The following is a 27,793-nucleotide window of genomic DNA, read 5'->3' as shown; positions in this document are numbered from 1 at the left end:
GTAAACGGGAATATTATCCTGAGAATGTTATGCCCTTTCTTTTATGGTAGAATTACAGATGTTCCACATTTCATTAGCACTGATACTTCATTGGCCAAAACTTAATCATGTCACTATACCCAGCTGTAATAAAGGCTGAGATACAGTCTTTTACCTAGGTGGTATGGTAGCGTGCTATCTTAGTCCCTTCCCACTACTGTAACAGAATAACCTTAGACTGAGTAATTTATAAATAAATGTATTTCTCACAGTTCTGGAGGCTTAGAAGTTCCAGATCAAGGTGCCATCAGATTCAGTGTCTGGTGATAGCTGCTACTTGCAAGATGGCTCCTTGTTGCTGTGTCCTCACATGACCGAAGGGCAAAAGGACAAAAAGGGACGAACTCACTCCTTCAAGCCCTTTTATAAGGGCACCAATCCCCTCCGTGAGGAGGGAGCCCTGATGGCCAATTCACCTCCTAAGACCCCACTTCTTAATACTCTCACCTTGGTGTTTCAACATAGGAATTTTAGAAGGACAATCAAGCCATAGCATATGCCCAGCTAATAATAGAGCCCTTTGAATTTGAGAGAGAAGAGAGAATGGATATTTGAGGGATAGATAATAGTGTGCCAACAAAAATAGCAAAGGTCTTTTTCCTTTATTAATAGTTATTATGTGGAGAAGGAAGACCTTGAATGGTCAGTGATGATAAATAACAAAGGAAAATCACTTGGCTCCATTCTCTTTCTTCTCAGAGTCTAGTTCTGTTTCTTATTCTGTCTACAGATGATCTTAATTAGGGAAAGTAGCCTGCCTAACAGTAACATCAATATTTAAAGTTTATTAAAAGTAATAGTTTTTTTCTCATTTTTTAAATAAAAAATATTTGTAGAGCCTTATAGTCCTTAATTACCAAGGTGTCTAGAGCTAAACTCAATGTATTACACTTATGGATTCTTAATACAAACCAGTTCCTACATTTTGTGTCTAATTTTTGCTACAGACTGTCTTAAAATTGATTGAGGCCGGGCGCGGTGGCTCATGCCTGTAATCCTTAGGTGGTTATCACTGAATGTAATTGTAAGCAACAGTCTTACATTATCTAACAGTTACATGAAAATTCTGCTCTTCATTCATGCTTTTTGGTTACTGATACAAGCTCATGATTGCAGAGTTTTTTATAGCCTTTTCATATGCCATACACAAACGCATATTCGTGCATCTGCATATACACATATATATTCTGTTTTGCCCCAAGAAAAGACAAAGTCTTTCAGACTTATAATTCATGTTATATTAATGTAAAACTTTTTAATCATGTCTAAAATTCAGTTGGTAAGAAAAAATATATTTAACATCTAATATTGTATTTGGGGAAGCAATATTGAAAGTCTGATTTTCAACCTGAATATTGTTTGCATTATGTGCAGTTATCTAGATTCTTAATCTACAGGTGTTTGACTTCCAGCTTAAGCTTTTTATTTCAGAAAAGAGGACTGTTTTTTGGATCTAGTGTAAGTCTTCTAGAATGAGTAGTTCCTCATGAGGCTCAATTTTTAAAAATAGAGTCAAGGCAAAGAAGGAAGGCATTCATTTTCATGTTGAAAATGCTTCTAGAGGGAACATTTCCTCATATGGTCCAATTATTAAATGCAGGTGAACTAAACCAAAAAGGGAAGATTTTTTTCCCCAGCTATAAAGTAACTGAAGAAATGACTTAAGGCACTTTCTTATATAAGAACATATTTTTATTCTTTTTCTTATATCTCAACGATGTATTTTGATAATCTAAATACCTTCTATAATAAAATTAATTATTTTAATCAAGTTTATGAATGATCTATATTAAGTGCTTTTTTTATTATAACTTCATAGTTATATATATGCTTCATAGAGAAGCACTTTTGGCTGTAACAGAAGCAGAATTCTGTTCTTGGGTCTGGCTTTGTATGTAACACCAAGTACGTCATTTTTCTTCCATATGTACCTCATTTACTGCAGTGCTTCTATTACATTTCAGACTTTCATATGCTGGGCAGTATCTGTAGCCTGGAAGAACAGTTAGCAAGTACACTAATTGCACTTTTGTGGTATAGTCTATTCTCCAGGCTTACTATTTATTGATTTAATTGATGCCTGCTGCTTAATCAGAGGTTGTACTCACATGGAACTATTTGATAAGCTTGGCATAAAATGCAAGATCTGTGAAATGTAAACATGTTCATAGTATAGGGACCTATAATCAAGCCAGACCTCTAGTCATCTGAAAATAGTACGGCTGCATGAAAAGTAGTTTTCTATTTGATCTTTTTTGCTGTGGACATTTAAAAGTATTGTCTTTACTGTGGCATTTACAGGTTAATATTTAGGATGATAGCTCCTCTCTTTTTTCTCTCTTGCTATCTTCTCTCGTCCCACCTCCCTACCATTTTTCCTTCCTCCACTCCCTTTATGGTCATCTTATTCTGGTTCCTTCTTTCCCTCACTAAATATTTTCTTCTTTCTTCTGATTTTCTTAATTCTGACTTTCCTTTTTTAGACTAATCTAAATCAGACCATACCAAGTGTACTGCTAAAGCAGCTGGAAATAATCTCATAGCTTTTGCATTCTTTAGGCACCACAGTTTGGGAAATATGGATTGTATGCCTTTGTAGCATGTTCTGTTCAAGATATTCCTGAAGACTTGCAGCCAGTCCTTTTCTGTTCTATTTGTGGCAGATGATAGTTCTTTGAGCGAAATTATGAGTTTTAATATATGTTTACTTCAAAACCCAGAAAGTTGTATTTTGTTAACAATTTTTAAACAATTTTAAACACTATTTATACAGCTCTTATAGTAGAATCATCTGTTGGAGACTAGAGAGTAAAATTTAATGAATAGGGTCATTAAGAACCCCTGTCCATCCCAAATAGAACTTAGAAAAGATGTTGAATTAGCCAGTGAGTTATAGAAAAAGTGTTGAACTTCGTAAGATGAGAACGTATGGTTAAATATTGTCTTATTCAATGCAAAGAAAAGAATTAGAACTGATATACCTTTTTATCTTTTTTTGTTTTCTGCGATTATTTCCCTTAGTTTTAGACTTCATTAAGAGGTTGGACAGATGGGAGGGGAGAGGAGGGGATGGATATATATACACCTAACGGGTGCAGTGTGCACCGTCTGGGGGATAGACACCCTTGAAGCTCTGACTTGGGTGGAGCAAAGGCAATATATGTAACCTACACATTTGTACCGCAGTAATATGCTGAAATAAAAAAAAAACTTTTTAAAAAGAAATAGGCTTTTAAGCAAGTGTATATTTACTATTTCTAAGGAAATTCACAGTAGAAATTATTAAAAGTAAAAAGTGCCTAAGATAAAAAGTTGATTTGTTCTCTCATATTAAATAGATGGTCTTTTCCATCTTCAACATTGTAGCCATCATATTTCTTTGGGATTTTCTGACATTTTAGAGCTTAAAGTGCTATACTGTGTGTTTGTGTGTGTATGTGTGTTTGTGTTTAGTTATTATTAATCATATAAATTTAAATGGCTTTCAGAATTTGTTACTGTAATATCCCTAAATATATTTGTAGATAACAATGGAGTAATAAAAACCCAGGGCTCAAAATCAGTTGGGAGAAAGATACAGATTGTGAAATTAGATAAACATATGGTTTCAGTGTTACTTATATATATTTAATATCATATGTTTTAATGTTGGGAGTGGAATAGTTGTTTTTCATTGCTGTTTTAATTGTGTGTTTTAACATAAAAACCACTTAATGGGATATGAAGGAAATAGAGAGTTAAGAAAAGCATCAGACATTCTTATTTTAAAGATATTTTTTTCCTTTTGCTTCTCCTCATTTATTGGTCTTATCTTAACATGTCTCTATACAGTCCCTCAAGGATTTCTTCTTATGCATAAAGTTATACGCATATTCACAGTGTATTCATAAATCTCTCTCTTTTGTTACAGTTAATCAAGCAGCAAAAGAAGACACCATGGTTTTGAAGATTGGCTCTGTTGCCATGGCTCCCCAAGCTGACAATCCGCTTGGCAGATCTGTCCTCAGAAAAGATATTTACCAGTAGGTTTATTTTCTTACATTTAATCTTGCAACAATTTCATCCTGCAAAGAAATACAGTGATCAATAAAACTTAGTGTGGCCTGTAGAAATATTTTTCATTCAGGCTCTTTTGATATTTAAAACCAAGTTTTTCTGATTTTCTTCAGTTGTGGGTTTTTTAATTCATTCAGACAAATCAAGTATTTCTGTGAAGTGTTGATGAATAACAGAATGTAAGTACTAAGTTCCATAAAACTGAAGAAGCATAGTAAGGAAAATTTTAGCAGACTTCAAATTTGACCAAATCTCTAATCATGTAAGAAAATGAGGCTCTCTCTAGACCTACTACATCCTACTGTAGTCATGTTGTATCAAAGTGAAGCATTTTATTAATTTAAGTGTTAGCCATTATTTGAAATGTAGGAATGTGGATGTCATATGGTTCAAAGCTGTAAAGAAAAACAAACTTCTAAAGAGAAATTTCACAGTAAACACTTTCTATGAAAATGCTGTGCTCTGGATTTTGTCACTGAATATTTGCAAACCGCACCAAGCATATATGTACAACTAAACTGGTGAACATATGTAATCAACATGATAAAAATAATATATGATTCATACTGAAGTTGGCACTGCTGCCAGACATAAAAGTACAGTTGCAAATAATGCCAAGTGAGAAAAGTCACAAAAATACAGATGAACAAGTATCTTATTCTTCTCGTTGGTCTGTTTTTCAGATGTTATAGTCTTTTCTAAAAAATAAATTCCCGACTGTTCCCCAGTAAATGTTACTACTAGGAAAAAATTCTAATTTTGATAATCCATTTACCAACTAGAGGCTGACAGCTATTTTTACTTTAAATGGATATAGGAATTTTATTTCTCAAATTTCTATTTATTTGAGTTGATTATTTTTTCCTTTGATTTATCAGTCTCTTCCTTGTATTAATTTTTTTGATATCTTATAGTATTCATCCCTTAAATAAGTTTTGATTTAGTTACCTAATATAAAATCTTAGGAAATCAGAACTGAAGGAGGTCTTAGAAATTATCTAATTCACTTCCTTATTTTATAGATTTAGGAAATTGAAGATCTGAAAGAATACTGTAGTTTTCTCTAGTCAAATAGTGATAGAGCCAAGGTTACAACTCATGTCTTTTGACTCCCTTAGAATCTAGGAAAATAATTACAGTAGATAAATTCTGATTGAAAATACTTTAATTTTCTAACATTTGGAAATTCTTTTAAGTATATTTTCTACTTCAGAAGTAAGTAGTCCTCAAGTAGGGTCTTACTTTACTTTTGGTGGAAGAAATCTATTTTATATTAAAAATCCTAATAACATCATTAAAGTGAACCACCAAAATACTTCCTTTCCTCCCCTACCCTTTCCACTTTCTGGCTCTTGCATGAATTGTATTCTTACTTGCTTGGAACTCAGTTTGGATTCTGTGAGGAGGTGCCTTTAGGTTTTCCTTCTATCTCTCTGGCAACTTCTTTTTGGTCTTCTTTGCTGGTCTTTCTTCTAAGCAGTCTCTTTAATATTAATATCCGTTAGGGTCTTCCTTTTATTCCTTTTTGCCCAGCTCTTCTTGGGTGAGTCCATCTGCTGTTTTAGCTCAGGAGAACCTGAATTCCAAGCATTTATAATATCTTCGGGGTGCCCCTCTAGCCCAAAGTTAGCAAAATATATTAGAATATCAAACTTAAAATTCTGGATCTTGGATGGCAAGCGCAACCTAATAGTCTTTCCTTGAAAGCTCACATTCCAAAGTCATTGCTAAGAAAATAAACTAACCAAAGATATTTACATAGGTGTTTATCACAGATATTTCAGTATCTCATTGAAAATTCTGTATTATCAATATCAAAGGAAGAATAGCAAAAGTAGAAACCACATTGGAATAAAGTAATCAGAGTGGGAGTGGCCTAGTTAGAATAAAAATGTATATACAAAGCAAAAGACCCTGCATCCTAGAATTGCTTTTATAATTCTTGTGATTATGTTAACCATAAAATCTCAGTGATCCAGATGCAGAAGGCCACATATTATATGATTCCATTTATATGAAATGTCCAGAATGGACAGATTCATAGAGACAGTATATTAGTGGTTGCCAGGGGCTGGGGTAAGGGAAAATGTGAGTGATGCTAATGAGGATGAAGTTCATATTGGGGTGATGAAAATGTTCTGGAATTAGATAATAGTGATGGTTTCCTAACTGTGTGAATATAGTGAAAACTACTGAGTTTTGTACAGTAGTCCTCCCTTATCTGCAGTTTTGCTTTCTGCAGTTACACATAGTCAACCATGGTCCAAAATTAGGTGAGTACAGTACAATAAGATAATTTTGAAAGAGACCACATTTACATAACTTTTATTACTGTATATTGTTATAATTATTTTATTATTAATTATTGTAATCTCTTACCGTGTCTAATTTATAAATTAAGCATTATTGTAGGCCTGTATGTATAGGGAAAAAATAACATATATGGGGTTTGGTACTATCCAAAGTTTCAGGCATGTACTGAGGGATCTGGGAATGTATCCCAATAAGAGATGGAGGGGGTACTACTGTACTTCAAAAGACTGAGTTTTATGTAATGTGATTTCTATCGCAATTTTTAAAAATCACAGTGGAGAAGAATGTTAGTCAAGCCTGAGTTGTTTTAGCTAGTTATGTGATAACTTGACTTTGGCTACTTAAATGGATTAGCATTCTTAATCTGCAAAACCTTTTTTTTTTAATGGGGAATTTAATGACTTTAGTTTGTGTGCACTTTGTGTTCTCTCATATTTTTTGAGCCCTTCTAAACTTTACTTTTATTCTCTGTGAAAAGTAATTTCCCTCATTTTGTGGTCCATCAAATAATGTTTCCAAAAATGTGTTGCACAAAATAGAAGCTTTATGGAATATTGATACATATCCAAATAAGTTTGGCAAATGCTTGATTATCCAAAGTTGAAAACACTTTATTACAATAGCTTTTCAGAACTCTTAAAAGACTATATACACCTGCGAATTCCTAAAAAGAACGTTTTAGAAAAGGATGTCCACTTACAACACTTCTATTCAGCATTATACTAAAGGCTCTAGCCAGAAAAATTAGGCAAGAAAATGAAATAAAAGGCATCTAGGTTTTAAGGAAAAAATAAAATTATGTCTTTTTGCAGATGACATGATCTTTTATATCCTTAGAAAATCATAATAAAGCCATTGAAAAACTATTGGGCAAACAAACCAGTTTAACCAAGTTGCAGTATACAAGATCAAAATATAAAAATCAGTAACATTAACAATGTGCAATGAATAATCTAAAAAAATTAAGAAAACAGTTCCATTTATAGTAGCATCAAAAAAAGTAAAATACTTATGAACAAATTTATCAAAAAAGGGCAAAACTTGCACTCTGAAAACTACAAAACATTGTTGAAGGAAATTTTAAAAGACATGGAAATATATATCATGTTCATAGATCAGAAGACTTTGTAGTATTAGAAGGCACTATTCCCCAAACTGATCTATAGATTTCACATAATCCCCATCAAAATTCTAGCACTCTTCTTTGCAGAAATTGACAAGCTGATTCTAAAATTCATTTTAGAACTCAAAGAATCCATAATGGACACAAAAAAATCTTGAAAAAGAGGAATGAAGTTGGAGGATTTATACTTTCATTTTTACACTTATGATAAAGCAACAGGAATCAAGACAATGTGGTACTGCCATAAAGATATAGGTCAATGAATACAATTGAGAGTTCAGAAATAAACCTTCATATCAATTAATTTTTTATAAAGTTACTAAGATAAGTCAATGGTAAAGAACAGTCTTTTCAACAAATGGTGCTTGGACTGGTGAATATTCTGCATGAAGTTCAACTCTTACCTCATATACATAAAAACTACCTCAAAATGAATCAGAGATCTTCATGTGAGAGCTAAAATCCTGAAACTTATAGGACAAATAGGAGTAAATCTTGACCTTAGGTTGGGTAATGGTTTCTTAAAAATGATGCCAAAAACATAAGAGACAAAAGAAAAACTAGATAAATTGGACTTTATCAAAATTATAAACTTTGGTGCTATAAAAGACTCTGTAAAGAAAGTGAAATTGCAAAGAATGGGAGAAAATATTTATATATTTAATAATAGACTTCTGTCCAGAATATGTAAAGAACTCTAACAATAATAAAAAAGAAAACACAATTTAAAAATGGGCAAAGGATTTGAATAGATATATATCCAAGACATAAAAATGACCAATAAGCACATGTAAAGATGTTCAACACTGTTAGTCATTAGTCATTAGGGAAATGCAAGTCAAAAGCACATATTATTAGCTGGGTACACATCTGTACTTGCAGCTACTTGGGAGGCTGAGGCAGGAGGATTATTTCTACCCAGGAATTTGAGGCTGCAGTGAACTATAATTGTGCCATTACACTTCAGCCTAGGTGACAGAGTGAGACTTGTCTCTTAAGAAAACAAGACAAAGCATAAAAAAAACCCACACCCATTAGGAAGCTATAACAAAAAAAGACCACAGATGTGGAGATATTGGAACTATTGAGGATATAGGAAGAAGCCAAAGTGTTTTTTCTACTCTCACACATTCAATACAGCACCCAACCCAACACTTTTGATACCAGACCCCTACACACCAAGTGGACACCAACTGGGTGTTAATAATCTCATTCAATTCTAACAGCATCTACCTGGACATAGCATCAAATCCCACTGATTAAGGGCTCAGTTCCACAAGACTGCCTCCCCTAAACACACACTTCAGATTTTAATTGCAAGCCACAGGTTGTGACCTGTGCTTCTGATTGGCTATAAATCATAATTCCTATAACCACCTTCTCAGATTCAATTAATTTGCTAGAGCCACTCATAGGATTCGGGGAAACACTTTACTTACCTTTATTCATTTATTATAAAAGATATGACAACGGATACAGATGAACAGCCAGATGAAGGAGCTTTATAGGGCAAGGTATGTGAAAAAGGCCATGTCACCCTCCAGGCACCTTCATGTGTTCAGCAATCCAGGAGCTGATCCAAATGCTGTCCTTTTGGGGTTTTATGGAGCATTTATTACATAGACATGATTGATTACATTATTGGCCATTGGCAATCATCTCATCCTTTAGCCTCTCCCTTCCTTGGAGGTCAAGGAGTGGGGCTCAAAGTCCCAACTCTGAGCACACCTTTGTCTTTCCAGCAACCACTCTCATCCTGAAGCTGTCTAGGAGCCACCAGTCATATCATTAGCATACAGTAGATAGTCTTATCACTTTGGCGATTCCAAGGGTTTTAGGAGGGTTGTGCCAGGAAACTGGGAAGAAGACCAAATATATATTTAGCAATATCACAAGAACCCTTATACTTTACTGGTAAGAATTTAAAATGGTGCAGCTGCTGTGGAAAACTGGCAATTTTTCATAAGGTTAAACAGAATTACCATATACCCAAGAGAATTGAAAACATATGTCCACACAAAAGCATACACACAAATGTTCATAGCAGTATTATTAGGAATGGCCAAAAAGTAGAAACAATTCAAAGGTCTATCAACTGATGAATGGATAAACAAAATGTGGTATAGTTATATAATAGCATATTATTCTGTCATAGAAAGGAATGATATATATGCTATAGCATGGATCAACCTTGGAATCATTATGCAAGGTGAAAGAAGCCAGACTCAAAAGGCCATGTGTTAGATGATTTCATCTATAGGAAATATCTAGAATAGACAAATCCATAGAAACAAAAAATAGAATAGTGCTTGGTAGGGGATGGCGGGGAAAGGAGAATGACTACTAATGGGTATGAGATTTCTTTTGCAGGTTATGGAGATATTTTGGAGTTAGTCATGTAAAATGAGATGTACAGTGAGTGATGTACAATGAACACAATGACAATATAGTAAAAAGCCACTGACTAAAGGGTAACTCCTATGGGACATCAATTTTATCTCAATAAAGCAATTTTAGAAAAATATCAGAGATTGATGTCATGAACAGATCTAGGAGAATTAAGTTCCAGAGAGGGAAATGCCCTTCCTAGGTGAGTGCAAGCTGGATGCTCTTTTCAACTCTAGACATATTTGCCTTGTCTGGGTATAAGGAGAGAGATTTTGTTATGGGAAAGAGAAACTAGAAGACATTTCTCAGTTATGTAGGCTGTAGTGACAAATTGGAATCTGGAGGAGCCCTAAACACAGGGAGTCCTACACAGTATTCTTTCTGGGAGGGAATACTGGCAAGAAGAAATTGAGTGTCTCAAAGTTTCACATTCTTTAAAAAACAAAGCCAGGCTAGAAATGTACCATCCAATACGGTAGCCACTATCTACATATGGTAGTCTGCTTATTAATATTCTTTATATTAACTATATGTTGCAATGACAATATTGTGGATATATTGAATTAAGTAGTATATTATTGCAACTATTTTCTACTTTAAAACATTTTTTAGATAACTATTTGGAAATTCTAATTTATATAAGTGGCTCACATATATATAGTTTGCATTATATTTCCATTGAACAGTGGTACACTATAGGGAGAGGCTTGAACAAACCTATGATAAGTGTCATACTAGAGACATTTGAAACCAGAGGTTGAGTATTACTGAAGTTGCAAATCAACCCCAACCCAGCTCAATTCCTGATTGGATTAAAATGATCCACTCTTTATCTGAGGTTTGTCTTCTCTGGGGAGAAATAATACTGGTTTTAGTGTCCTTAGTCTTTTTGTACATGGTATTTGTTACATAATCAAAAATTATTAGATATAAAACAAACAGGAAATGCAACTCAGAAGAAAAATTAGCCAATAAAAAAAGACCCACAGATGACTAAGATAATGGAGTTAGACAGGAATTCAAAATAACTGTTACTAATATTATAAAGAAAAATATCAAAAATTGAGGATTTGAGACATATAAACCCTTGAAAAATTTTGGAAACTCAAAAATACAATATTTGAAATTAAGGACTCATTGAAGTGCCTTAACTGCAGATGGACATTGTAGAAGATAGGATTAGTGAATTTTGAGGTACATGAATAGAAATTATCCAAACTTAAGCACAGAGAGGAATAGAAAGAAAGGAAAAATGAAAAGAGAACAAACTGAAAAGCATGGGGTACTCTCAAAAGGTCTAACATGTGTCATCAGATTACAAGAAATAGAAGAAAAATGGAAGAAAAGGAATAAAGAGATAATTCTTGAGACTTTTCCAAAATTAAAGATCATCATTCAGTGGACTTAAAAAATATATATATATATATCCTCAACTTAAGCAAAATAAATGCAAAGAAAACTACATCCAGGCATAACATGGTCAAATTGCTGAAAGTCAAAGATAGACTCCTCCCTGTTGAGCTGAGGTAAGAGAGAAAATACAACCACATCTGCCTCCTCCAGTGCAGGATTCAAGACCCAAGGCAGTACTTAGAAGAGGGAAGCTTTTATGTTTGTTAAATTTTTACTATTTTAAAAAAGAAAAATCTGAGATACAACCATTAAAAAAGAAACTTACTAGCTTTGAATGTACAATAGTAATAACTAAAGACCTTAAATTTGAAGAAGAGTAAACTCCTAGGGGATGTGACACCATTCTTTGAATACTTGGCCTATCATGTGTCATAGGTAGTAGTTTCATTCCTTCCCAAGTTAAATTAGTGGATGTTACAAAGACACTAATTGCAGTTCAAAAGAATGAAGATCTTAGCAATTAGAAAAGCCATTAATGGGGCTATTCATTCATCATTCACTCATTTAACAATTATTCATTGGGAACCTACTATACATCAGGCACTGTTCTAGATATTTGGTGTACATCAGTAACTAAGACAAAGAAAAATTACTGATCTCATAGAACTTACATTCTAAAAGAGAGATAATTACAAATTAATAAATACGTTGTATGTTATATTAGATTTAATGAGTGCCATGGGGGAAACAAAGCAAGAAAGGGAATACGAAATGGGGAGTTAGAGGTGGACAGTATGCTTTAGTTAGAAAACACTTCACTGAGAAAGTGCAAAGATCCTGAAGCAGAAGTGTATAAGAGAAGCCAGTGCTAGATGAAGAAGTGTGTGCCAGGGGAATTTAGTAGGCTGTGAGGTAGAAACATTATGAAGGGAAGTATACAGGCTATTGTGTGGACTTTGGCTATCAGTGTGAGACATGGTTGTGAGGGAGAAAATTATCCACACATGCTGGGTTTTGAAATCTGTTATGCTTTTGTTGTTTACTGAACATCTTCCTAGAGAAAGAAATGAGGGAATCACCCAGCAGGAACTAAAGATACATTTAAAAGAGGTTAAGTATACATTTAAAAACCAAGGAAGTCACAGTTCAAAGAACAAATGGAATATGACATTCAACTCTAAAGGAGTCATGTTAAGAACTATTTCTGCTATTTGAATTAACTGAGTATGTGATATGAAGTCCTTTTGATTAGTGAGGTCTTTTTTATTATTTGATTATTGTTCATTTCCTCAAATGGGAAGCCCTCGGAGGGTTTGAGCAGAGAAGTAACATGATCCACTTTATATTTAAGCAGGTTACTCAGGTTGACACGTGAGGAATAGACTGTGACAGGACAAGGCAAGGGTTTGTACTATTGCAATAATCTTGGAAGATGATGGTGAAGGCTTGGCCCAAAGTAGTCTCAGTGGAGGTGGTGAGAAATGGGCAGATTCTGGAGATATTTTAGAGGTAGAGCCAGGAATTTGCACATGGGGTTTGAGACAGAGGAGACGAGTAATTCAGTTGTGTGGCCTAAACAATTGGTAGGATGAAATTAACTGAAGAGGGAAAATTATAGGGAGATTTGGTTTAGGGGTTGGGCATGTGATGATCAGATTGTTTTTGAACATGTTGACTATCAGGGTGTATTGAGCTCCCAATCACTGATGTAGCAGAGGCTGATCAACCATGTAGAAGGCCGGGTTATAGTTTATGTTTAATTAAACCAGTTCTTCTTAAATTTAATATGCATACAAATCACCTGAGAATCTTGATAAAATGCAGATTTTGATTTAGGATGTCTGGAATGAGGCCTGAAATTCTACATTTCTAACAGGATCCTGGGTGATTTGGGTATGATAGTGAGTAATACACTTATGCTACTTCAGAGACTATACCTTAAGTAGCAAAAGATTAGAACAGTGGTTTACAAATGTTTGAAACAGAAGATTTTTTTAAAAATACATTTTTAATGAATGCCAATGATTTTTAATGCTAAAAATCCAAGCATTTTGAAAGGCTCTATGAGGAAAAATTGAGTATCCTCCATTCCCAGGCTTTCCTACTCTCTAACAAGGTAGCCCTCAGTAGATTATTTTAATATCAAAATATTAAATTTTTCACAAATTTTTAGTTGATAGTGGTTGTTACTTTTGAAATATATGATTTATAAAATGTAAAATAATAAAACATTTTGTTAACTTTACTAACATCTTATACAAATTTGTACTTTATTTACTTTCAAAAGCATCTAACTTATCAGAAAACAATATAACATATATAACATTTATTCAGTCTTCATGCAGTGCTTAGCCCAGGAATGTATTATCATCAACTCCTCCCTTTACCCTCTGCCTTCCTTACTTGCCTTTTTCTTGCCTTCAGATCTGTCCAGTTTACAACTGTCATATCCCGGACAGGATGATCTCCGTTTCCTTTAAACTCTATCTGAGATTCTCCTGTTCTATGATGTGTTCAGCCACTTCCTTGATTTATACCATAGTTCCGAAACACAGTCTGACCTGTTAGTTTTCCCTTTGTCTTACAAACCCCTTTTCCCAAGATATTGTTCAGGTTCTTATCTCAAGCTAAAAAAGAACCAGGGAAATGGTTAATGATAAATTATAAAGGCAGATTTTTAAAAATTATCTATGCTGAAATTGCTGATTAGAGATTACAAATAAGCAAGGTAAATTTAATAAATGTAGTTACATTTCTCTTATATAAATGATTAAATAGTTCTTAGAAACTTTGTTATACAGTGTGTTGGTAGTTCATCTATAGTTCATTGGCTATAGTGTTTATGGTTATTTCTATTAAATACTGGAAATAGGTCTTAGAACCTTGAGCCATTTTATGCTATAATTGCCATAGGGAAAATACATTGGATTTATATTATTTTTACTTCCTATGTATTTTCTTAAAACCTCATTGTCTGTGATCCTGAATACTATCTGTAGGTAGTTTGACTTGATTTTCATTGCTTTAAATGATTTTCTAAAAATAGTTTTTAATATGGGAAATATTATAGAATAAATAGCGTTATGTCAGTTATTAAAACGGTAGGGATTTTTGAGACATTTATACCATTCCTTTGCATGCATGTACGCATCAATGTATTGATTTAGGTATTACTTTAATTCATTTATTTAATATATACTGATTAATTCTTTTAGTTACTCAACACATTTATTGAGTCCTTACAATGGACTACTAGACACTAATGGTACATATATAGTTTTGACTAGAACATATGGCACCTCCCTTCATAGAACTCAAGACTTCAACTACCTCATTCTGAGTCAATGAAATTACATTGTGAAGCTCCAGTGGATTCCATATCATAATACTGCATGCTTTGTCCACAATACTTCCCACAATGCTAGTTTAAAAGTAAAATCAGAAGTTATGAACTTACACCTTAAACTTTTTTCATGGTCCCATTTTTAAGTGTTCTTACAGCATTCTGTCCTACATCTTCAGAAAATTATAAGAGGAAAGAATGATTCTGGAAGTTCCATCTAGATTTGCAATTTTACAGAAAGGAATAGAGTGTTCATATAATTCGTATAAAGAAAGTGTTCGTATAATTCCATTTGATTTTTTTCTTTTTAGGAGTAGAGAATAGGAACATTGGCATTAATTATTCATGAGTATATTTAAGTAAATACATCGCTTTTTCAGTACAATTTGATGGTCTTTTTTTCATATTGTTTGTATCCTAATTTTTTAAAAAAAATAATTTTTTAAAATTTAGCCTATTTAGTCTTCTATCAAATTAAAATAAGAAAAGTTAATAACATTTTAAAAATGTATAAATAAATTGGTAGAATGGTATCTTTAAAGTAAATCTACCTTTAATTTATTAATAAACCAACATAACTAAGATATTTTTAAATTTTCTAAATAACAGGCTAATCGTGTTTATTTTTTTAAATTAATACCAAAGTATATGCACTAGAAAATGCAATTCCCCTCCTTACCCTGCCTTATTCTGAATGGTAGCCATTTTCTTACTCTTGGCCACTGTTAAGTCAATATTCTTTTAGAACATTTTTCTGTGTGTCTGTGTGTCTGTCTTAAACAATGGGATTGTACTTGCTTTTGTTTTAATTCAGTAATATATTGCATTCATCCTCCAGTATCATCATATTCAGAAGTACTTGCCTGTTTTTGAACTGTTTTAGATAGCATAGATCAAAAAACCAAACACTGCTTTTTGTTTTGAACCAACAAAATACTCTCTGCTATTAAAAAGCTTTGTTAAAACTTGAAAACTTTGTATAATGTATTGTGATCAAGACTTCCCAGACCTAAAATCATTGTTATACATGATAAAATGTTAAAGGAAAAATGAGTTGTTTCCTTCTGTGAAATAGCTACTAGGCAGTCCCTGAGAAGCAATTAAATAAGTCCAAATAGGAGATTAAATTATTAGAGCTAGAGTGTTCTTTGTTAACATTTGAATCACAGAGGCCAAGTGATTCACCATTCAATACTGCTGTATGAATTAAAATATCATAGGCCTGTGGGCTTTAATGTGCCACTCTGAAACATTGCTTGACAATATCAACTCTCTGCCCATCACCTGTTATAATGCTCAATTTTTTATATGATAAAATCCCTGTCTTTTAACCCACTATGTTTCTTCCTTCTTGATCTGACCTCATCCTATACTTTAAATCTTATTACTAATTACTTCCTTACATAAGACACTTGTTCAAGTTAAATATTTTGTTATCTTCAATAATGCTTAGTATATTCCTTTCTGTGACTCTTATTTATGTAGACATTTTCAACATTCTGGAAATAACAGCTGTCTTCCAGTTCAGCCTTTCAGAATTTTTGTTATGAAAAACTTTACATTGGTGAGGTCATATATCCTTGATACTTTTATTTCTTTTGGTCTTTAACACTAATTTTAATTTTTAAAAATTCTTAAGAATCACATCTGTCTTTTAATGTTTTATTTAAATCTTTCCCCCTTTTGGGGAATCTTTCATAATCACTTTACTAAGAAATAATGTCCCAATTGTTTGGCCTTCTATAACAAGGGCTGACCTACTTTTGTGCAATTATAATAGTAATAGTACTAGAAGCAGCAGTAATAGCTAACTTTTACTGTTCTTCAACTCTATTGAATACATCCTTTCTGTTAAAAATTCTGCTCAATGCTTTCAATGCAATGCTTACATCTCAGTTGATCTTCACAGTAATCTCATGAGCCAGGTATTTTGATTATCTGTATTCTATACATGAAGAACTGAGTCTAAGGCGGGTGTGGTAGCTTGGTGGCTCACACCTGTAATCCCAGCACTTTGGGAGTCCAGGGCAGGAGGATCATGGGAGACTGAGGCAGGAGGATCACTTGAGGCCAGCAATTCAAGACCAGCTTGGACAACATAGTGAGACCCTATCTCTAAAAAAATTTTTTTTTAAATCAGCCAGGCATGGTGATACATGCCTGTAGCCCCAGCTACTCAGGATGCTTAGGCAGGAAGATCACCTAAGCTCAGGAGTTTGAAGTTACAGTGAGCTCTGATCACCCCACTGTGCTCCAAGCCTGGGTGACAGAGCAAGACTCTGTCTCAAAACAAAAGCAAAAATAACAGTCTATAGACATTGAATAATTTCTCCTGGGCCACACACAAAATAAATGACAGAACCACAATTGTCAATTCTATTGCCCATGCTCTTTACCACTACATCTTGCTGCCTATCTCTGAGTTTCTTGTAAGACAGACAGGCTTTATTTTAACTAACTTACAGATAACGAATGTATAGCAGTAAGTTTGAAACAATTATTTTGAAGTTTCACGTTTAATTTCATGATATTTTATTATTGTTTAGTATCAGTTTTCTTTCTAACATTCTTGTGAATAGTGAGTATAATGAAAAAAACCATTAGGTGCCATTTTTAGTACATTTTTCTTGGGTTGCTTAAAATATTTTGAGCCAGGACTGACTTAATATTATTGCCTTAGACCGTAATTTATGGTAAAAACTCTTATAATCCAAGTGTTTGAATTTCTTTGTCCTTGAAGGTACTTGAAGATACTGTCCTTTTTAAGAGAATTTTCATCAGAATGTGCCTAATACTGCATTTGATCTATAAAAAATAGCTCCCGAGCTAATGATTTTGATTTTAGCTGTGAAGGTTTTTTCTCACATCTCTTATGAGCTCTGAAATGAATAACAACCAGATAAATATTAACATAGATTTTGTGATTAATAAGGTCAATATATTTTGTGATTATTATTTCTTAAGAGGTATTTTTGAATCATTATAGAACATGATTTATAAATCTTTTTCTTTAGTAAAGTTTGGGTATTAGTCTAGTTCTGTCTCAAAATTATGAATGAAAATGAGATAAGCTAAAACTTTTTTGTATATATTTCTCCCTTCTTTGTCCCCAAATATTCTTACATGTGAGTACTTTATAAATTGTGTTGAAGAAAATATTCCTTTTAGCATTTTAAAACAGCTACATACTATGTGTTTATATATACTTTTTATATACCAAAATTATATCAGAGTTGAATAAGTACTCTGTGAAATTGTATAAAAATGTAGCAAAGGCTTTTAATACGCATTCTAATAGATTTTTAAAATAAACTAGTGATTATAACATAATTCAGCTCATATTTTTCCAAAGTATTTTATTTGTTAAAACAATTTTAAAATATTCAAGGCAGAGCTTTTTTTGTAGTATTTTTAATTAGAAGTTTCTTAACTTTCATCTTTTACTTGAGAGAACTATATCCTTCTTGTAATTGGATGTTTGTGAACTTCTCCATACAGCTTTTCATTCATGCCATAAATATTTGTGGGTCTTCTGATGTCCTTTCTGGGAATTTATCTGTGACTAATTTATTCCATTGCTCTTTAAAAACTTTGTCAATTGTTACATTTTTTTAGCCATTTCTTTTTTACAGACATTTGCTAATCCTTTTTAGTGCATTCAGTACTTAATAGATTTGATTCTGGTATTGGGTTTCAGTTTTTCTTCATAGAGAATATCATTCACTTAGAAAAATGTCTAAAAGCATTATATGAAAAATCCATGGTAATATTGGCAAACTTTTTTAAGATATCTTTTTAATGTGAGGCTTCTGACAGGTGTACCCTGTTCTGTGACAGTTTAATCTGTAGAGTTTCACCTTTAAAGAATTATAAGAGATGGGGAAGGTGATTTACTTTTCACTCTTAGGGGGCTTGCTTTAGTAGAATTCTTAATGGAATGTATGTAAAATTTGTTTTCCATGTGCTTATTACTTTTTTATGGACAACTTTTGCAAAAGTGGTTGCTCTCTATTTCTCACTGTGAGTCTGATGTGACACCACCAGTAGCAGGAAGAATAGAAAAATGTGTCTTATATAGTCAATGAAGAGATTTAACTTTCATTACAGAAATTCACTTTATGACTAATATTTCAGTAACATAAATGTTCAACACAAAAATACACATTTCCTCAATAGAAACTTTATTATTAAACTTAGAAGTTTTTTAAAGCTAACATAAAATGTCTCTTAATTTTTTGATATATAATCAGTTTAGTGAGATTTTTCTATATCTTAGTTTACTAAAATTAGGAATTAAGTATCTCATTCAAGGTTTTAAATAAATTGACCTTGACGAACTACCAGGTGCTCCACTATCTAGACATTCACAGGCAAAACAGTTGTTTCATACATTAAAATCTTGATAATATCTTTAAAAAAATTTGTAACTTCTAAGTTCATTTCTCCTGTCATACACACTCTCAGCAAATTTTATAATGTTCATCCTGACTTTTCAAAGGGTTAATGTTCCCAGTATGAAGAACCATTAGATTGATGTGACCAGTGAAATTTATGGTTGAGATTAACTTAATTTTTGTTGATTTACTTAATTGTTTATTAATATTTAGTTTTTGAGACAGTCTGATTCTGTTGCCCACGCTACAGTTCAGTGGTGTCGTCAAAGCTAACTGAACCTCAACCTCCTGGGCTCAAGCGATCCTCCTACCTCAGCCTCTCAAGTAACTGGGACTACAGGCATGCACCACCATGGCTGCCTAATATTTTTTATTTTTTGTGGAGATGTGGTTCTCAGGCTGGTTTTAAACTTGTGAGCCACAATGCCTGGCCTGAGATTAATTTTTTAAATCTTATTTTACACATATACTTTAGCAGTTGAGAATTGAAGCATATGAACAATAGAAATTAATAGATGAGATTAACATCCTTTCATAGATGAACTTGACATCATTAAAAATTATGCATGTATGCCTCAACAAATTATGTTTATTTAAAAATAGAAAAAGTATTCTTTTCTCTGGAAATGTTAGTAGCCCTTCTTTATTCCTGAGAATGTAGCTCAAGGTATGGCATTTCTCCTTTATATGTTTTTGTGGTTTCTCCTAAAACCTAACTTATCATCAACTTTTAACACCGAGCTATAGTTTCCAGATGCAATGTTAAAATTACATTCTACAAATCCCCACAAAACTATGTGCCCTCCCTCTTTCCAACCTTTAATTGCTATCTAATTCTTTTTATGTAAAAATGTTCTCAGAATAACCATTGTGTTGGGTTTTGGCAAGATATGTTTCATATCTCGTGACATTAGGACCCTAATCCTATAATGCTCAGTGTTGGTTTCAAGTAACCTCCTTTTAGTAAGTTAGAGATTGGGATAGTAGGTATTTAAAGTAACTTGCCTAAAAGCTTTGTTTGAAAATATCATTGGCAGAGTTTTAGTCCCTGTCGTGTTCTTCAGCTGATCTAGTTGAAGGCTTTGGATTTACATTTGGCCCTCACCAAAGTAACTACGTCTTTTGTGGCTTCCTGTAGCAGGATATAGGTTTCCATGAATATGTTTCTATTTACTGCCAAAAGCTACCTCAATAATAGTGTTAAAAATGACTGTAAGTTCTTCTGTCATAAATTTTAGAGTGTTTTTTAAAATTATTTTACCCTTTTTATTGATATTTTTTATACTTTCCCCTAGGCATTCATGTTGGAAAAAAGCTACAGAATAATAGAATATGTTTGGGTTCTCATCATAACAGTTTTTATTATGGAAATTTACTTGGAAAATCTATCTTATATTTCTTTCAAAAACATTTTGATTATATTAAGCACACTGGATATATAATATCTTATATCCATTCCTGATTAGGTACTTTCATTGAGGCACTAACATTATCACTTGAAATTACTATCTAAACATCTCTGGGCTAAAATACAAGTGAGATGAGGTATAGTTATACATTTACATCTTCAGGACTTCTGGAAAATGATGAGTGTTCACCATAACCACTGTCATACAAGACAAAAAATAATAAAACATTGTGCTACCTTCTAAGTGTTTGATGTAAATGAAGAATTTGATTTTTTCATTAATAAGAAAGATAAAATATTGTAACTAAAGAGTAACCTCCATGTTTATTTGTATTGTTATTCATATAGCATAACCTGTTCATAATTACAAAAGGATTAAATAGGATGAATGGATGGATAGATAGCTAGATTGATTTTTTTTTTTTAAATCTTTGACTGGCATCAAGTTTAAGAAACTTGTAAATGTGAAATGTTGTTGCCTTTGTAGTTACATTTTGAGAAGGATCCATTTTACTTTTTATTGACAAGTGTACATTTTTAGCGAAGTCCCTTTTATCCCCTCCACCAAAATAAAAGCTAATTAGAAAGAAAATCAGGAAGTAAGCATGTATAAATTCATTAACTATGCACAATTAATAATAAATTACATCTACACATTGTATAAGAGCGCTTGCTAACCACAGATAAATTAAAATGCTGTGACCAGCCAGGTGCGGTGGCTCATGCCGGTAATCCCAGCACTTTGGGAGGCCAAGTCAAGAGGATTGCTTAAGGCTAGGAGTTTAAGACCAGCCCAGGCAACATAGCAAGACCCCATCTCTACAAAAATAGAAAAGTTAGCTGCGCATGGTGGCTTGTGCCTGTAATCCTACTCAGGAGGCTGAGGCAGGAGGATTGCTTGAGCCCAGGAGTTTGAGGCTATGGTGAGCTTCGATTGTGCCACAGCACTCCAGCCTGGGCAACAGAGTGAGACCTTGTCTCTAAAAAGCAACAACATGCTGCTTGTAAACCATAAAATCTCTATAATTTTTGCATGAAAACAAGTAAATAATTATTTTCTAAAACACCAGTTTAAACAATGGCTCTTAAATATACATGCTTAACTTTATATTTTATTCAGTGTCCACTGAGGTCACTGTCCTAAAGTAAACATTATAATTATGACTGTTTTATGTACTAGAAATACTTATCCTCTGTTGGAGACCTGGCATCCTCTGTGGTGAAGACAGAGAGTTCCTCAATCTGAAACACTTCTTTCTCATCATTTCTAACATTGAACTTTAAGGAAAAAACCAGATATCTGAAAAGCATTTCCCAAAGTAATACAAATTACAAACATGATTGTAAAAATAAGTACAAATTAAGTTAGTACATAGATAATTTTTTTGGTTTATACTTTTTTCATATTTTTCTTTTTTATTGAGTTACAACTTACATACAGGAAAGTGTATTAATCATTTATATACAATTTGATGAAGTTCTACATATGTATATATTCACATTACCACAACCCAGCACCTCAAAAACCTTTCTTATTCCCATCCCAGCCATTAGGTATCCTGTACTCCAAAGATAACCACCATTCTGACCTCTGAAACTGTAGATTACTTTGACATAACTAAATATTAATATCAAGTTTTCAGTTGTGAAAAATTTCACAATAGTTGTCATCTATAAATTAATCTATTTGACATACTTTCTGAGCCAGTGTCAAATCATACAATTCAAAATAGAAATGATTTTAATCAGAAAGCGCAATTTGTAATTTTAGTTGGTCATACCTTAATATCAAATAATGTATTTGTTTACTATGATATTTTCTGTGTAAATCTCTGAGTGCAACTCTAGGAAAAAATTAAAACTCAACATATAAAGATTAAACATTTTTATTAATAAACATCTTCATTCAATAGATAAATTTTTAAATACACTTATTAATAACCGTGATTATAACATGAGCTTTTAAACAAATTTCTATCAATTTCATTTACTGCTACAATTATTTAGTGAAAACTGTAATATACATATGTTTGTGGCGTTTGTACATCATAAATTGCATAGCTTCTTTAAAGGAAATCATGCTTTGTATTCTGGGACTCCTTTGTCCTTTAACTGAATTGACTGTCGTCCAGGTATGGGTTTGATAAACTGACACAACAGTGAAAAGAATCCCTGTCCCATGTCAGCTTATCAAACACACTGTGGACAGCATGCCTTTGGCACTGAACACATTCCCAGTCATTTAGTTCTACATAGAAGTCACGAAGCTTATGTTCAGTGAAACGCAACCTCAGTATTTCCAGGTGATTTTAAAGAACACCTGATAAAACTGAGGTATAGTACCACTAAACTTTAAGAATTTTCCAAAAACTAGAGAAAAAAATAACATGCATACAGTTATAGAGTTGTAGTGTTATTTGTTCAGAGTGATGACAGAACATACATTAAAAGTAATCATTTAATATCCTGTCATTCTGTTAAACAGTGTCAAATTATGCTGTAAATATATTTATACTGCAGAATAAAACAATAAAATCAAATATATCTTGATCTTTTTAAATCCTAGTTCATGTCACAACAGATAACGGAAATCCTTCAGTCTGAATCTCTCACTATTCTTTTTCCAGCTTTATTTTATTTGAAAATGTTAAGCCTCAAATATTTGGCAGCTTTTTTCCTTTGGAATAGTGTACCAGAATCATTTGTGCATTATTCAGGTTAAAGTATGGGCATGTCTGAAAGATATTTTTAAAAGTGTATTATAGTACTATAAATATATTCAGATGAAAAGCTAGCTTATAAGGTGATGTAGGTCAAAACATGTTTACTTATAATAATATTTAACTTCATTTGCACTTATCTATAGTAAAATAGTTAAATCTATAACAGTTATGGGTTAATTTGCCTCATATTATATCATACACAGTGTGAAAACACATTTTTCCAGATTTGTGCCCCATACTTTCTTAACCCTTCGAAGAAGAAATTACATAATGCAGTTACAATACCTTATCAGTGGAGCTCCACTTCTGTGCTGTAAATGGAAATGTAGTGCAACAGTGCCGAGCAGAAGCTGTTCTTCTCTTTGGAGAATTGCAGTATCCAAGAGCTTTTTAAAAAAGGGACTACTTTTAAATGTGTCTGGTCACCTCAAAGGAGATGTAGAGCATTTCCTGCCAGTAGAATTAGAGGAAGGAAGCACCAGGCCAAAATGTTTGATGTGTGATGTACTGTAATTCTTTTCATGTGTTTGGTGGCTTTTATATGATGATCAATGTTCTGCTACCAATTGTGACCCTGGTGTGGTCCAGGTCATTAAAGTTCAACCTTCCTTAATGTATAGGGTCATTAACTATACCTAGCAGCATTATTATAATTAAGGATACTATTTTCTTTTAAATAATGACCTCTCATTTTCATTAAAATATTTATTTCTTATAATTAGATAATCATCCTAGTAACTGTGATTCTCATGAAAGAGATGATTCAACATTAAAGACTGCCAGTACTAAGATTACTATAGACAAATGCTCTTTAGGTTTCCTTGCTCTACCTGTAGACCTGGTTTTTAAATCAGGATTTTCTTTCCACAAACTCCTGTTGGAATATAAAGTTCAAGATGGAAACTGCCTTTATAGCATAGTTTTCCCTGGTATGTGAGTCTTATGAGTAATAAGTATTGACAAAATTGCTGTCAGCAATATATATGCCATTAATGAAACTAAGTGTGATTATCACTGATGTTCTTAATTATTCTAAGGTCACATACTCTAAAGCAGTAAAATGCTAGACTGCTATTGGTTTAGACCATTTTTAAAAAAACATAAATGAGCAACAGGGGTAGACTATATGTAATGGCAAAGGTTTAATAATAAGCTGAATGCTCAGCTATAGAGCATTCAGTTAATAAGGGAATATCCATGCAGTGAAATTCTAAGCAGCCATCACAAAGAATGATATGTATGCCTCTTTGTTAGCATAAAATGGTATTTAAGTATTTGTTAAGTGAATAAAAGGATTTTTAAAACTGTATGTATAGTATGATCTAATCTATTTACATGTTTATGTGTGAATGTAAAATAGCCTGTATGGTTGCACACCAAATATTCAAAGGTAATTGACTATGATTATGGGTCTGTGAGAAGTTGGGTTGGTTGTTTGTTTTTATGGATATTTCCTCGTTTTTTTTAGAGTAATTTGAATTCTTTAATTTCAGATTTAAAAAGTAGAAAGAAAATGGCGGTTTTATAGCCATTGTATCTTGGAGGCTTTAGGTATTATTTTAAAATTTTAGAGTTTTTTTATTTGTACTCAGTTTAAAATATATAAAAACAGATCCTGTATTCTTTCATATTCATCTTTTCTGTGACCTTTAAGTTTGCTTTTGGATCTTTTTTAAACTTTACTTTTAGTATAATATCATTTGCTTACCCAGTAGTCATTCAGCACTTGACAATCTGACTATGGAATATGTGCTCTACTCTGGGGGTGGGGGACTGTTTGAGGGTTATCTATTTGAGGAACCAGTTTCATCTTTTCCCCTTATGTGAGTATCCAGATATTTTCAGTATTTATCTTTTGTCTCTCTTTTAGTGTTGTTGTTGGATATATCATTAGCACATTAATGTGAATAAGACTACAGGCAAGCATCAGATGCCAAAAAGGCTCTTTCTATAATGAAATAAGTTGTCATTCTTCCATTCATAATGAATCAGTTTTACTATGTTGTTTATTTAGTTCTTTAAAATAACTTATTAATGCCTACCTTATACCAGCTATTTGCAAAATCTAAAGCTACATTGGTGATAAAAATATTCATAGTTTTACTTTCATGGAACATAGTTTAATCATCTTTATCATTATACTTAAAGTATATTATTTGATTTTTTTAAAACTTCATTACTTCTAGGCAAAGAAATATATGGCACGTTAAAAAAACTCACAGAATATTTTTATATCCTGAGTGTACTAATGTAGTATCTGCATTTATTTCATCCCATGAAAAGATATTTCATGAGAAGTAAAAAAAGCTATTGTCAGTGCAGCTTAAGTCATTTTTCAGGTCATGGTTTATAATGTTAATATTTAAGATCTTGGCCGGGCACAGTGGCTCATGCTTATAATCCTAACATTCTGGGAGGCCAAGGCGGGTGGATTGCTCAAGGTTAGGAGTTCAAAACCAGCCTGAGCAAGAGTGAGACCCCCGTCTCTACTATAAATAGAAAGAAATTAATTGGCCAACTAAACATATATATTAGCCGGGCATGGTTGTGCATGCCTATAGTCCCAGCTACTCCAGAGGCTGAGTCAGAAGGATCGCTTGAGCCCAGGAGTTTGAGTGTTGCTTTAGCTAAGCTGATGCCACGGCACTCTAGCCAGGCAACAAAAGTGAGACTCTGTCTCAAAAAAAAATAAAAAAATGTGTGTGTATATATATATATATATATATATATATATATATATATATATACATATATATATATATATATTTAAGATCTTAATAGTCACAATTGCATTGTAAGCATAATGAAATACAAAGTAAAAATTTCTTTTTTAAAAATGAAAAATTTTATTAATTTGTAAACAATTATTCACTTGGCCTTTAGCAAATAGGTGTAATAATTTTCTGTACATTATAATGCATTATTTTGCAGCATGTTAAGATATATACAACATGTATAACTCAAAAGCATGTTATTATTGAATGACAATTACATATGATGGTATTTTAATATAAATGTGATTTTATTAATGCAATTAAAATATGAATTGCAGATACTTTGAGTATTTGGAGAAGAAAGTATTGATATATAATAAAATTAAAATGATATAATAACTGCATTTAAAGAAATTGGTAATGGAAAATATGCTTAGAAGTAAGTATAATAATGCTTCCTCTTACTGGAAGTACATTCTTTTCCTTTTTCTTTTTTCAGTACCTTAAAAAGGACATCTTTATTTTTATAAATGGCTATATTTTTAAGGAATATTTTACAATGTTAGTGAAAAGAAAAGAGATTTAAAATTCATCACCAGCTAAATTGGGAGTCAGTTTTGTAGCATCTCTTTAACAGCTGTTTGACCTCATTGTTTCTCAGTTCATAAATTTTATTTTAAATGCTTTTGCCTCAAAACACATGCTAAGGTGTGAAAAATATCCTTTTTCACCACTTTCATGTCTCAATTTTATTGGTAGAATATTTCCTAGCTGTTTCCCCACTTTTAACCATGTCAGTTTTAGAACTAAATTTTTGAATTTGAAGAATTTATAGGTAATATTCCATCTTACCTAAGGCAGTTTCTTTTGTATTCCTTTTAAGAAATACAAAAAAAAAAAAGTTTTTGTAACCAAAATCTAAAAACTACATAATTGTTCTCTGGATTTTTACTGTGGTTTTGAGTCCCTATTTTGAATAACTGCACTTTCATATTTTAAATGTTTGTCTTTGCAATTGCTTGATGTTTTCTATTCTATTACAGGGTTATTTTCTTAAAATGTGTAGGGTCATGGTATAGAAGCGCAAATACTAAATATTAATTTTTTTTAGTCATTATTTTTGTAAAAACTGCCAAATGTACATTGCTATATTGTTTATATGTTGTCTTAATTCTCCTTGTGCCTTTTCTATTTTCTGTTTATGGCTTAGAAAAACTTCAGGGGTAATATATTTATAAATTATACTGTATATTAGTATTATCTGATTTTACTTTTATAAAAGAATATTGCTCTCTGGCATCAATTAAAGCTTATATAAAGACTTATTGACAGAATAGATAGTGTAGCTTAAATATTTTGGTCAAATAGTTCATATTTTGCTGAATAAAGTCAACATTATGTGGCTAAAGCTTTTGATATAGTACTAAATCAACTCTTTTGATATACTCTTAAGAGTAAGCATATCACATTTATTGTTGCCATATTTTTTTAACTCTGCCATGTTAAAACATTGATGCCCAAATAATAAATATATCTCCATACTTTAGGGGACAAGATGGAGAAAAAGATTTTTATGTTCTGATTTTCCCTGAAGAAAAAAACGTATCTTCATATTAGGAATGACAGAATGGTGTTTCACTTCCTAAGTGATCTGTTTTCCTCTTCATTAGTTCCTGAATGTGTAAATAAAATATAGTACTTGGAGTTCCTATCTGTAATAATATTAATATATAATATTTTAAACTTAATTTTTCCTGGATATCTAGATAGCGTCTAATCCTATATTTAATGGAGGTTTTTCTATAGTACTTCAACTATTAAGTTTCTATAGGAAAAAGTTTTCAGAAGAAGCAAATTCTAATGCCAGACCTTGAAAACAGCAAACACATCCCTTGACAGTATGTATGTTTATAAAATTTCCTTGTCACATCATTGCTGT

General features: G+C 32.4%; 1 protein-coding gene across 4 annotated transcripts in view; it reads left to right on the top strand.

The window, feature by feature from the left end:
• The window catches only part of VPS13B (vacuolar protein sorting 13 homolog B), a 761,111-nt gene that overhangs the window by 437,925 nt on the left and 295,393 nt on the right, over positions 1–27,793 (top strand). For all 4 annotated transcript variants that reach the window (XM_012762009.3, XM_012762013.2, XM_012762010.3 and 1 more), the window contains one exon: positions 3,950–4,061. In XM_012762009.3, the coding sequence (XP_012617463.2) occupies positions 3,950–4,061 (112 nt within the window). The remainder of the gene's footprint in view (positions 1–3,949; positions 4,062–27,793) is intronic.

The sequence above is a fragment of the Microcebus murinus genome, chromosome 7 (assembly GCF_040939455.1).
Source record: "Microcebus murinus isolate Inina chromosome 7, M.murinus_Inina_mat1.0, whole genome shotgun sequence".
NCBI classification, from domain to species: Eukaryota; Metazoa; Chordata; class Mammalia; order Primates; family Cheirogaleidae; genus Microcebus; species Microcebus murinus.
This window is presented reverse-complemented; position numbering and strand designations above follow the sequence as displayed.